General features: G+C 40.1%; 1 protein-coding gene across 1 annotated transcript in view; it reads left to right on the top strand.

Moving 5' to 3' along the window:
• The first annotated feature begins 658 nt into the window (after nucleotides 1-658).
• LOC136866054 (ribosomal RNA-processing protein 8) overlaps nucleotides 659-12,716 on the top strand; it is a 55,279-nt gene continuing 43,221 nt past the window's right edge. Inside the window, exon 1 of the mRNA XM_067142691.2 lies at nucleotides 659-790. Coding sequence (XP_066998792.2) covers nucleotides 716-790 — 75 coding nt within the window. The 5' untranslated portion in view covers nucleotides 659-715. The remainder of the gene's footprint in view (nucleotides 791-12,716) is intronic.

Genomic DNA, 12,716 nt, shown 5'->3' with positions numbered 1-12,716 from the left:
CCGGCAGGGTCGGGAATTTTAACCATAAGTGGTTAATTTCGCTGGCACGGGGGCTGGGTGTATGTGTGGTCTTCATCATCATTTCATCCTCATCACGACGCGCAGGTCGCCTACGGGAGTCAAATCAAAGACCTGCACCTGGCGAGCCGAACTTGTCCTCGGACACTCCCGGCACTAAAAGCCATTTAACAATGCTTTAATATGCATGAAAATGTGTTGAACTATTAAAAGTTTGATTTGTTGAAGGGATATGTAGCCTCTTAGTACGGTTCTCTCTTCTCGTTTTACTACAAAATGTAAACTGAAACTCGTTGTTTTGGTTTTGTGGTATGTTTAAAATAATATTTCGCTTCCCCCCCTCCCCCCCCCCCCCCTTTTTAGGGGATCTGCCACTGGTGAAGTAGAAGAAACCGTTGCCAAGTGTCTCGTATTGTCGTACATTATTTGGTACAATATACAATGACCTATAAAATAATATCTAACTTGTAAAACAAAATAAAAAATAGAATACCGCAGGTGCGTGGTAAAATCAAAATTGGTAAAATACTTTTATACTGGGAAGTTGTTCACTACCTCACATTTCCCGGTAAAATTGTTTGTTAAAGTTGGTAGTAGCTGTTTACATCTGTACTGTATCCCCCCCTGTTGATAGTAAGAAACTCACCATGTGGTACGAGAAGTAATCAGTGAACTTAGTCCCTCTGAAAATTTAAACATGAAAATGTTTGAATCTCCGAAGTGGGAAATCACACAATCTTCTGAAAAGTTAAACAAGCAATTGTTCGGATCGGTAAGTAATGGGAGCAGGAGACTTTAATTTTCTGTTGTGATTTTAGGTTATGTCTTCATAACCGTTCATCGTATTGCCTTCTATTCCGCAGCAAAGAACGTGATATCATTCGGAAACGTTATTTACTTTTGTAACTCAAATTTTGTTTCATGAATCGTGTTCTCTTCTTATCTCCTTAGCCTCTGAATAGACCATATCCAGTGAGTGCTGGAAGTGCTAAAATACACTCTCTGACATCAGATTTTACGTTGAATGCATCAACAAGAACGGATTTCATATGTCACTATGTTTTTTGGTTTGTTTTTTCCTCGATCGCCTTTCAAAATGTGTAAGCAAGGTGTAATTCATTCAGCTCTCTGGGACAATATAATGGATAGCAAACCTAACATTCCTCCATGTAGTGCATCTACATGATCATACCATACAAAATCCACAACCTGTTTCCAGCCATTCGACCGGGTCAGGGATGGAATGAATGAAGCCCCCATCTAGCGGCGAGGATAGATCATCATCATCATCATCATCATCGGTGATCTGCCATATGGCAGGTCTTCACATGGCAGCTCTCCACGCAATCCTGTCTCTTGCCATCCTCTTTGTTTCCTCATACTTGTATTCTATCCTGATACTGTCCAGCATCTGATATCTTCTCTGCCCTCTTTGTGTTTTTCCACTTACCGTTCCTTCTATAGCATTTATAAGCAAGCAGTCTCTCCTCATCCAATGACCAGTCCAATTGTGCTTTCTCTTCTTGATTACTTTTAATATATTTCACTCTCAACTCTTCTCAAGACTTCTTCATTCTTTACTTTTTCTATCCATTGTATACTTTCCATTCTCCTCCAAATCCACATCTCAAATGCTTCCAGCCTTCCTTTGTCTTATTTTCTCAATGTCCATGTCTCAGCTCCATACAGTGCCACACACCATACAAAGCACTTCACGAATCACTTCCTCAAGTCTATCCATGCCCCCACAAAAAAGGCTACTCTTCTTATTAAATACTTCCTTCGCAATCGCAGTACAAGTTTGCACCTCATGTCCTCTGTTATTACACTTCCCAAGTATTTGAAAGCATCCACCTGTTCTATTATTTCCTGGCCTAATTTTATAGCCTAGTTGTCTTCACTTTTCTTGTGCTATCACCATACATTTTGTCTTTTTCTTATGAATTCTCATTCCAAATTCTTCACAGACAGCATTTAGATGTGTTAGCATCGTCACCATACCTCGTTCACTCTCTGGCAGTAGGACCATGTCATCAGCAAATCTAATACATTCTATTCTCCTACCACCAACTTTCACTCCTCCTTTTCCATTCATGCATTTCTGGATAATCTCTTCCAAATACATGTTAAAAAGTATAGCGGAGGGACAGCAGCCTTGTCTTACTCCCCTTCCAATTGTGGTTTCCTCTGTCATCTCATTCCCTATCTGCATTCTTATCTTCTGCTGTAGGTACAGATTCTTAATCAGCCTTCTCTCCTTCCAGTCGACTCCATTCCTGCTTAGAATGTCCATTAACTTTTTCGACTGTACTCTGTCAAAAGCTCTTTCCGGGTCAATGAACACAGCATATATTTCTCCTCCTCTTTCAATGTACCTCTCACCTAATGTTCTTAATAGTCCAATTGATCCCTTGTTCCTTTACCTCACATGAAGCGATACTGTTCCTCAGAGATGCAGTTGTCTAGCCTTCCATGAAGTCTTCTGTTCAGTACTCTCAGTAATAATTTGTCCGGCTCCATGGCTAAATGGTTAGTGTGCTGGCCTTTGGTCACAGGGGTCCCGAGTTCGATTCCCGGCAGGGTCGGGAATTTTAACCATAATTGGTTAATTTCGTTGGCACGGGGACTGCGTGTGTGTGTGTGTGTGTGCCATCTTCTTCATCATTTCATCCTTATCACGACGTACAGGTCGCTTACAGGAGTCAAATCAAAAGACCTGCATCTGGCGAGCCATATGCCATTCCATTTCAGTAATACTTGGGCTGCATGTGTGATCAGACTGATGGTTCTAAAATCTTCACATTTCTTTGAATTCTCTTTCTTTGCAATTGGTACCATTACTACTGAAAGAAAATCATCTGGGCATTCGCCGCTTTCATATATCTTATTACAGAGATATGTTAGCTCTTTCACTCCTTTATTTCAAAGACTCTTAAAAAGCTCTACCGTAATCCATCAATCCCACTTGCTTTGCGATTCTTCATTTCATTCAGATCTTTTCCTACCTCCCCTTCCAGAATGCTGTATCCTTTTTCGTCTTCTGTTACTCTTGTCTCATCTTCTATTTCTGTATCATTTGTTCTTTGACCATATAGGCACTCTGCATACTCTTTCCACCTTTCCCTTACTTCTTCAGGTTTATACACCAATGTGCCATTATTTCTTTCTGTTTCCATGCTGGTCCTGTTTTTCCTTCAAAACATGTTGAAGACGCTTCTGTAGCTAAATATGAGAAACAGGGAACTGTTCATTGGTTTCAAGTAAACTGAGGGAAGGTAGACTTCTTAGTAGTTATCTAGCAGGATTTTGAACATAAATATTGAACTCGTATGAAGTTAGTATGAGCAGATCGGTAATGAATTAATGAGTGAGAGAGAAACTTAAAACAGTGCATAACACTGGCATTTATGATAATGGTTGCTGTCATTCTGGTCCCTCTCCTATAATAGGAAATTGCTTTGGCGCCTCTACGCATACGAGACAATCTTAGTTTTATGTGCATTGATGGTGAGACCAAAATGTTCACAACTGCACTTGATACTACTGACTAACTGCTGCAGCTTCTCAGGCGTAAGAGCAGGTGATGCATTGTCATCAGCATACTACAGTTCAGCTATCTTAGTACATGAGTTCAAGCCATGTGAACGAATTCTCATCAAGTTGAGACTTCCATCAAGCAGTACCTTAACTCAATGCCAGTGGTGGTGATAGATGATGTATCACAGAGCATAGCAGTTATGTAGGCCTACACAAGAAAGAGTATTGGGGAAAGTACACAGCCTTGCTTCAATTTATCTGTGAGAGGGAAAGCTTCAGATAAGTTTGTCTGATGAAGAACCTGATCAGACATACCGCCATGGAACGTTCAGACCAGGCCATCAAAGCGTTTAGTACAGCCAAAGTGTTTCAACATCGCCCACATAGTACGTTGATATAGAATTCGACTCCTATAAGGAATGTAGGATGCTAAAAGGTTTGTCTTGTCACCTATTCAATACATATCAATTTTACAATTTAGGAATTCATTATTGATTCCACTTGAGACATTTTTCGCCCTTCATTGAGGGCATCATCAGTCAAATTATCTCCTCAAGGCAAACATGTCTCAAGTGGAATCAATAATAAATTCCTAAATTGTAAAATTTATATGTATTGAATAGGTGACAAAACAAACCTTTTAGCATCCTACATTCAGTATCTTCAATACGGATAACAATGATTTGAAATTATTATTATTAATTTTTTATAATTCGCTTTTACATCGCACTGGCACAGATAGGTCTTATGGCGACGACAGGATAGAAAAGGGCTAGAAGTGGGAGGGAAGCGATCATGGCCTTAATTAGAAGATCATTTAATTTCCGCAAGGAAATTTAGTTTTTTAAATATATATCCACCAGTTCAATACTGTACTGTTCATTTATAATAAATAGTCATTTTAATCTTAAATTACAACACGTTTCGGTCCTTATATGGACAATCTTCAGCTAACATTGGAGATACACGTTAAAATTAAGAGTACAAAGGCAATTAGGCCTAAGTAAAAAATAAAACTCATAGATACATTAACAAACATCTTATAAAATAATTGCTGGTTGCATCTAAAAAGAGGATGAAAAAACAACTTTTATTTGGTGTTCTTGAAAAATAAAATTAACAAAGTACAAAGACATTTAAATTTAAGCACATGAACGTATTTAAAACATAAAATTCTTACTGGATGTAAAAATGAAGATTGAAAAACAGTACTTTTTGGTTTTCTTTAAAAAGCAGTAGAATCAGTGTTAAAATTGAAGCTAAAATGTTCCTTTGTTATGGCATAACATAATTGTCATTCATTTCCACAAGGTAACTTAGTTCAATATGGAACTATTATGATGAACATTGATTGAAAAGTCCAAACAAATTAATATTAGCAATCAGAAAAATGAAAGAAAAAGAAATAAGTAATGGAAACATATAAAAGAATTGATGTATTGAATAAAAAAGAGGTGAATAATAGATTGAAACTGCTCAGTGATTATCTTCCTGCCTCAGAGTGTACCAGCACACACTCACAAGTGTTGTTGACATCTGAATGAGTGTGGGCATGTGATCGGCTAGAGACAGTCCCATCAAAGGGGAGTGGAGAAGAGGGGGAAGGAGTGAGATTGGGGGGTAAGATATTGATATTGATTCCTATGAGGAACCTGAAATATTTGTCCTGTCTGTCTGTCTGTCTGTCTGTCTGTCTGTCTGTCTGTCTGTCTGTCTGTCTGTCTGTCTGTCTGTCAGGTCATCAGCCCAGAGGCTGGTTGGATCCTCAAATAGCACCACCAAAGGCTATGCAGTTTTAGGGAAACTGTAAAAACCAATGACAGAGGCCAAAGGAGGTGTACTAGGCAAGATGAGGAGTGAGGTAGTTTGCCATTGCTTTCCTCACCTGACCGGAAGGTGCTTCTACAGCACGACTGATCCTATGAGCAACACCTTTCATAACACGCAGACACTGGTTGTGCTCCAAATGTCATTACTCAGCACCATTCACACAATGGCCAGCACAATGGAACAGGCACTAAAATAAAGGGACAGTCCTTTTAAAAACTGGATGTCTGGCCACCCTATGCTAGGCCATTAGATGATATAGATTTTAATTACTGCATTGATGGGGTGAAAGTTCCTTTTGGGCATCATTGTAAGTACCTAGGTGTTAATATACCGTAAGGAAAGATCTTCATTGGGGTAATTACATAAATATGATTGTACATAAAGTGTACAGATCTCTGCACATGGTTATGAGGGTATTTAGGGGTTGTAGTAAGGATGAAAAGGATAAGGAATATAAGTTTCGGGTAAGATCCCAACTAGAGTATGGTTCCAGTGTATGGGACCCTCACCAGGCTTACTGGATTCATGAACTGGAAAAAATCCAAAGAAAAACCGCTTGATTTGTTCTGGGTGATATCCAGCAAAAAAAGTAGCATTACAAAAATGTTGCAAAGTTTAGGCTGGGAAGGCTTAGAAGAAAAAAAGATGAGCTGCTCGACTAAGGGGTATGTTATTGGACACTATAAATTTTCCAGCTGACCCTTTCCTGGTTGCCAGAATTTCACCCCATTGTGCCAAGTTGGGCTCATCAGTTGATAAATAGCACACACCCACCAAGACGCATGGCTAGTGCATACCATGGAGGCCACTGCATAGGCTACTTGGAGCCACCGGCAGTGCCAATGCACTATGAGAGACTTTTTCTCATTTTCAAAAATTGATGCCTGCCTGGCCATCAGATGATAAAGATGTTGATTCCCATAGGGAACCAACATCTTTATTATACGTGGTATGTTCCGAGCTGTCAGTGGAGAGATGGCGTGGAATGACATTAGTAGGCGAATAAGTTTGAGTGGTGTCTTTAAAAGTAGGAAAGATCACAATATGAAGATAAAGCTGTAAATCAAGAGGACAAATTAGGGCAAACACTCATTTATAGGAAGAGGAGTTAGGGATTGGAATAACTTACCAAGGGAGATGTTCAATAAATTTCCAATTTCTTTGTAATCATTTAAGAAAAGTCTAGGAAAACAACAGATAGGGAATCTGCCACCTGGGTGACTGCCCTAAATGCAGATCAGTAGTGATTGATTGATTGATTGATTGATTGATTGATTGATTGATTGATTGATTGATTGATTGATTGATTCCCGTAGAGATCCTGATATATTTGTCCTGAATGAGTAGGTTCATAATTCCAATATAATTGATCTCTTATTGGAAATAATACATTTTCCAGCTAACTCATTCTTGGTTTGTCAGCATTTCACCCCAGTGTGCCAATTCGGGCTCATCATTTGGTAACTAGCGCACCTACCAAGACACATGATCGGTGCCTGTAGTGGAGGCCACTGCACAGGCCATGACTTAGCAGTTTTGAAGAATGCTATACAGGATATTTTTGGCACCTTTCCTCCCGTCATACATAAATACATCTTCATCCATCGAGTTAATTCTTAATTGATCCTTTATCTCCTCATTCCGAGTACCCTGCTGCCACTGTTCCCACTTGTTTGTATCAGCAATCATTCTTGCTACTTTCATGTCTACCAGGCAAGTTGGCCATGCGGTTGGGGGGGGGGGGGGCTGCTGTGAGCTTGCACCCCACTGTCGGCAGCCCTGAAGATGGTTTGCCATGGTTTCCCATTTTCACACCAGGCAAATGCTGGGACTGTACTTTAATTAAGGCCACAACCAGTTCATTCCCACGCCTAGCCCTTTCCTATCCCATCCTCGCCGTAAGACCTATCTGTGTCTGTGCAATGTAAAACAAATTGTAAAAAAAAACTTTCCTGTCTGTTACTTCTACCTTATGGATAGATATCCTGAGTCCACCCAGTTTTCACCTTTCACTCCCGTGAAGAAAAGTTTGTCTAAAAACAGACCAATGTAAAGATAATTTTGTCTGGGAGCTGACTTCCTCCTTACAGAATGCTGTGTCGCTTAAGTGCGTCCAGTATTCGGGAGATAGTAGGTTCGAATCCCACTGTCGGCAGCCCTGAAAATGGTTTTCCGTGGTTTCCCATTTTCACACCAGGCAAATGCTGGGGCTGTACCTTAATTAAGGCCATGGACGCTTCCTTCCCACTCCTAGCCCTTTCCTGTCCCATTGTCGCCGTAAGACCTATCTGTGTCAGTGCGACGTAAAACAACTAGCAAAAAAAAAAAAAAAAGAGAGGATGCTGTTGATCGCAACGGCAAGCTCACTGCATTAGCTTTGTTGCACCTTGATTCGATCTCACTTTCTATACTACCATCCTGAGAGAACACATCCTAAATACTTGAAATTATCTACTTTTTCCAGCTTTATATCCTCAATATGGCATTCAGTTCTCTTAGAGCGAGTTGGCCATATGGTTAGGGGCGCGCAGCTGTGAGCTTAAAATCAGGAGATAGTGAGTTCGAACCCCACTGTTGGCAGCCCTGAAAATGGTTTTCCATGGTTTCCCATTTACACAACAGGCAAATGCCGGAACGGTGCCTTAATTAAGGCCACGGCCACTTCCTTTCCACTCCTAGCAATTTCCTATCCCGTCATCGCCATAAGACATATCTTTGTTGGTGCAGTGTAAAGCCAGTTGTAAAAAAAACAGTTCTCTTAAATTTCTTACCATTAATTTAGTCTTGGAAAAGCTAATTTTCATACCATACTCATTGCACATAATTTCAAGTTCCTAAATATTAGACTGAAGGCTTTCGGCACAATCGGCCATTAAGACCAAGTCTTCAGCGTAGGCCAAACTACTTACTACATTTTCACCTAACTGAATCCCTCTCTACCAATGAGACTCTGACCTGGAATGAGCATATAACTAATGTGTGCAGAAAAGTACATGCATCCATTTATCCTTTGAAGCGTCATAAAAATGTTCTCCCACTGGACCTTAAATTAAAAGTCATACAGACACTTCTATTTCCAGTCTTTGACTACTGTGACAGTTTATTGACTGATCTAACCTGTGAACAAGCAACAAAGCTACAACGTGTACAGAACTCTTGCATTCGATGTGCCTTCCAGCTCCGACGGGCCGATGACCTTCGATGTTAGGCCCCTTAACCTTCCGTCAGTCGCAACTGATCTGACAGGCACAGGCCGTAGTCATCGGTCGCTACCGCTCCAATGCACGGACCTACAATTCTTATCCTCTGACTAGCCTCGCTCCTTGCCATGTTCGTTAGTCATGTGACAGGCAGTCTGTGTTCACTCGCTCCATAAGCCAGAAGTGTTCCATCTGATCTGGTAGATCATTGCGACTGTTCCCGTTGCGACTGGTGTTTCAAAGTGATGCAAACAATTGCTGTTCTGCAAGTAGTTAAATTATTTGTTTACCCTAAATTTGGTGTAATTTCCCACGTAAGCATGTAGATAGTGCAATATAAGCCTGGTGCCTCACAGGCACATTGCGACTACTTACATCCCAATTCCTCTTTATTTTAGATTTACCATACATTATGGCCAGTAGGAAGGAACATTTTAGACAGAGCAAAAGATGTGGAGGATGTCCAACGACTGTTGCTGGATGAAGATGATAATGCGTTACATGAGAATTTTGAAGACGAAAGTGACACAAACAGTGACAATCTTCTGCAATCAAGAGATGGTGACTCGGAAACAGAACAGGATGACAATGGCGATGCTGATGAACAAGGAGCATTAGAGGCCAGTGCTAATTATTATGAAGGGAAAGACGACAAGACAAAATGGTGTACGATGCCGCCATCCCAACGGGTCCGCGCCAGGAAGCACAATCTCGTACGACATCTACCTGGAGTTATAGGACAAGCAAGGCAAGCTAAATCACCGCTTGACTCCTGGTAGTGTTTATTTACGGAGGAAATAATAGACACTATTATAACTTACACAAATCAATACGTGGACTACGTGAAACAAAATTTTACTCGTGAAAGGGATGCTGAGCTTACAGACCAGATAGAGATTAAAGCATTCTTTGGCCTATTGTACTTGGCAGGATCTTACAGAGGGAATAGGCAGAGCCTTGAAGATCTCTGGGGCACTGATGGAGATGGTATAGAAAAGTTTGCACTGGTAATGAGCCTCAGGAGATTTAAGTTCTTGATTCGTTGTTTAAGATGTAACGACCGCCAAACCCATGAAGAAAGAAAGGAACATGATCGACTAGTGCCTGTGCAAAATATTAGTGTTCTTGTAGAATCCTTACTGAAGAATATATGACCTGTTTAGCCCTGTTTATGACATTTCTCATGTTTGTTGTTATTGCTGAGACATATGAACATAGTTTCCGCCAACATAAGTTTTTCTCTGCGATTAAAATTGTAAATACTGCAAAGATACCTAAAATTTTGAAGAAAATATATGGTCATAAAATGCAGCTTATTTTGGGATCAGAATTTTGCTAAACCATTTTTAACTGACTCAAACACACCTATATAACATAAGGAGTACATCATAGCTGCCCACTTGAACTTCCCGAAACTTATACATAGGAGAATCTCTCAGGCTCATTCCGACCTGCCTTGAAACTTTATATATTGCGACTGACGGAAGGTTAAAACACCAAGCCAGCTCCGACATGATGCTCATATGGAAAATTCTAAGTTCCCATGGAGGGAATTAGATATTTGTCACCAATAGAGCATGTCAAAAACAGATCAGATGTAAGGCTTTTCAGGCGTTTGCTTAATTAATTGTATTATTGTAATTAATTAATTAATTAATTGTATTATTGTAATTCCTTATCTGACTTAAATATCTCAATAAACAGTAAGTGGGTAGGGTCTGACACATCCCACTCTGATGAGTCTAGTGTCAGACCTAAGATGAAATGCTGGTTAATAGAGCAAATGCCTGAAAAGCCTTACATCTGATCTGTTGATGATGCTCATATAACGCCAGACTGCAAAAAGTTGGGATGGCTACGTCTAAATGACCGTAGAAAAACGCACCAAATGACCCTCGTCTATCAGTTACTTCCTTCAAACAGCTCCACGTATTTATCGTCCAATTTTAGGCTTCTTTCTTCATTCCACGAAATTAACACTCGCTCTGGATCACTATTTGAAATAGCACTGCATCGAACAAATACCTACAGCCATTCATTCCTGGTCTCTGCTTCAAGGTTATGGAATACGATCCCAGAAGATATTAAAAAGTCTCGCTCGTCTAGTACATTTAAAATAGCCTACCGTAAATTCCTCCAGAGTACATACAGTTGACTTGAATGAATGTAGGGGTGAATGGCGTGTGATGAAACCAAAAATTACATACTAAATTTAAGTTCTTAGGTTATCCCATTTGCGTTCTTATTACTGTCATTTAAGGCTATAGACTGTTCCTAGAAATAGACTACATATTAACATCGATTTTAACATACTCAGATTGTAACATACTAATACTCAGTTAATTTATTTTAGCCATATATTTGAATTTTTTGTTTAAGCTAGTTGTAGATATATCCTTTAGGTTACAAGTTGATTTTTTTTTGTTATTATCCACTCTCTATTTATCCTATAATTATTCATCAGTAGTAATCGTAATTTAGCCTCCGTGGCTCAGACAGCAGCGCGTCGGCCTCTCACCACTGGATACCATGGTTCAATCCAGGTCACTCCATGTGAGATTTGTGCTGGACAAAGCGGAGGCGGGACAGGTTTTTCTCCGGGTACTCCGGTTTTCTCTGTCATCTATCATTCCAGCAACACTCTCCATTATCATTTCATTGCATCTAGCAGTCATTAATAATGACCTTGGGAGTGGCGACCCCATTCTAATACTAGCCTATATATGTTTCATTCATTACATTCCTGACCCGGTCTAAGACTGGAACACAGGTTGTAGGTTTTCATTTTCAGTAATCGTAATTAATTGCATTATTGTAATTCCTTATCTGACTTAAATACCTCAATAATAGTAATTGATTAGAAATATATTTTAGATTAACACTGTAAAAACAAAAAAATTGTATGTGGTTAAGTGTAAGAGAGGGCCAAGAGCTCTAACTTAGCCACTTAATAAAGAATACAAATAAATAAATAAATAAATAAATAAATAAATAAATAAATACCTTTCAGCAGAAGATCCGTGCAAACTATGAACAACAAAGGTGAAAGAGTACAGCCTTGTCTAACCCCTGTAAGTACCTTGAACCAAGAACTCATTCTGCCATCAATTCCCACTGCAGCCCAATTGTCAACATAAATGCTTTTGATTGATTTTAATAATCTACCTTTAATCCCAGAGCCACCTAGTATGACAAGCATCTTTTCCCTTGGTACTCTTGTCATAGGCTATTCCTCTCGTAGCATTTTTCAATTGTAATGCTTCTCAGTCTCCTGGCGCATACTGAAAATCTAATCCTGCCGGCCCCTCTGTGGTCTGAAACCACACTAGTTTTCATCCAACTTATTCTCAACCACTGATCGCACCCTGCCTTCCAAAATCCCAGTGAACATCTTGCCTAGTATACTGATCATTGAGATACCTCTATAATTGTTGTAATCCTTCCCACAGCTACTGCTTTTGTCCAGTCCTCAAGCATAATTTCACCAAGATTATTGTCCTCCTCCTCATGAGCTTGGTTGTTCGCGACATCACCAGGAAGATTTCCTTTTACGTTGAGAAGATTTTCAAAATATTCCTTCCACCTGTCCAGTGATTCCCTGGGATCTATTGTGAGTTCACCTGATTTACCTTAAACACTGTTCATTTCCTTTTTTTTCTTTTTTCCCTCCCTTAACCGGGCGAGTTGGCCGTGCGGTTAGGAGCGTGCAGCTGTGAGCTCGCATCCGAGAGATAGTGGGTTCAAACCCCACTGTCAGCAGCCCTGAAGATGGTTTTCCGTGGTTTCCCATTTTCACACCAGGCAAATGCTGGGGCTGTACCTTAGTTAAGGCCACGGTCGCTTCCTTCCCATTCCTAGGCCTTTCCTCTCCCATCGTCGCCATAAGACCTATCTGTGTCGGTGCGACGTTAAGCAACTAGCAAAAAAAAATTTCCCTCCCTGTCTAAGATTCTTTATTACAGTCCAGAAAGGTTTCCCTGTTGCTTGACCTAGCCTTTACAGGTAGGTTAATACCAAAATCTCTCTACAACTTTTTCTTGGAGTCAACAACTATTTGTTTTGCTTTGTTTCCTTCCACTGCATTCAGTTCCCTGTCTATATCAATCCTTGTGTGGAGCCCTCCCACCAATA

The sequence above is a fragment of the Anabrus simplex genome, chromosome 3 (assembly GCF_040414725.1).
Source record: "Anabrus simplex isolate iqAnaSimp1 chromosome 3, ASM4041472v1, whole genome shotgun sequence".
NCBI classification, from domain to species: domain Eukaryota; kingdom Metazoa; phylum Arthropoda; class Insecta; order Orthoptera; family Tettigoniidae; genus Anabrus; species Anabrus simplex.
This window is presented reverse-complemented; position numbering and strand designations above follow the sequence as displayed.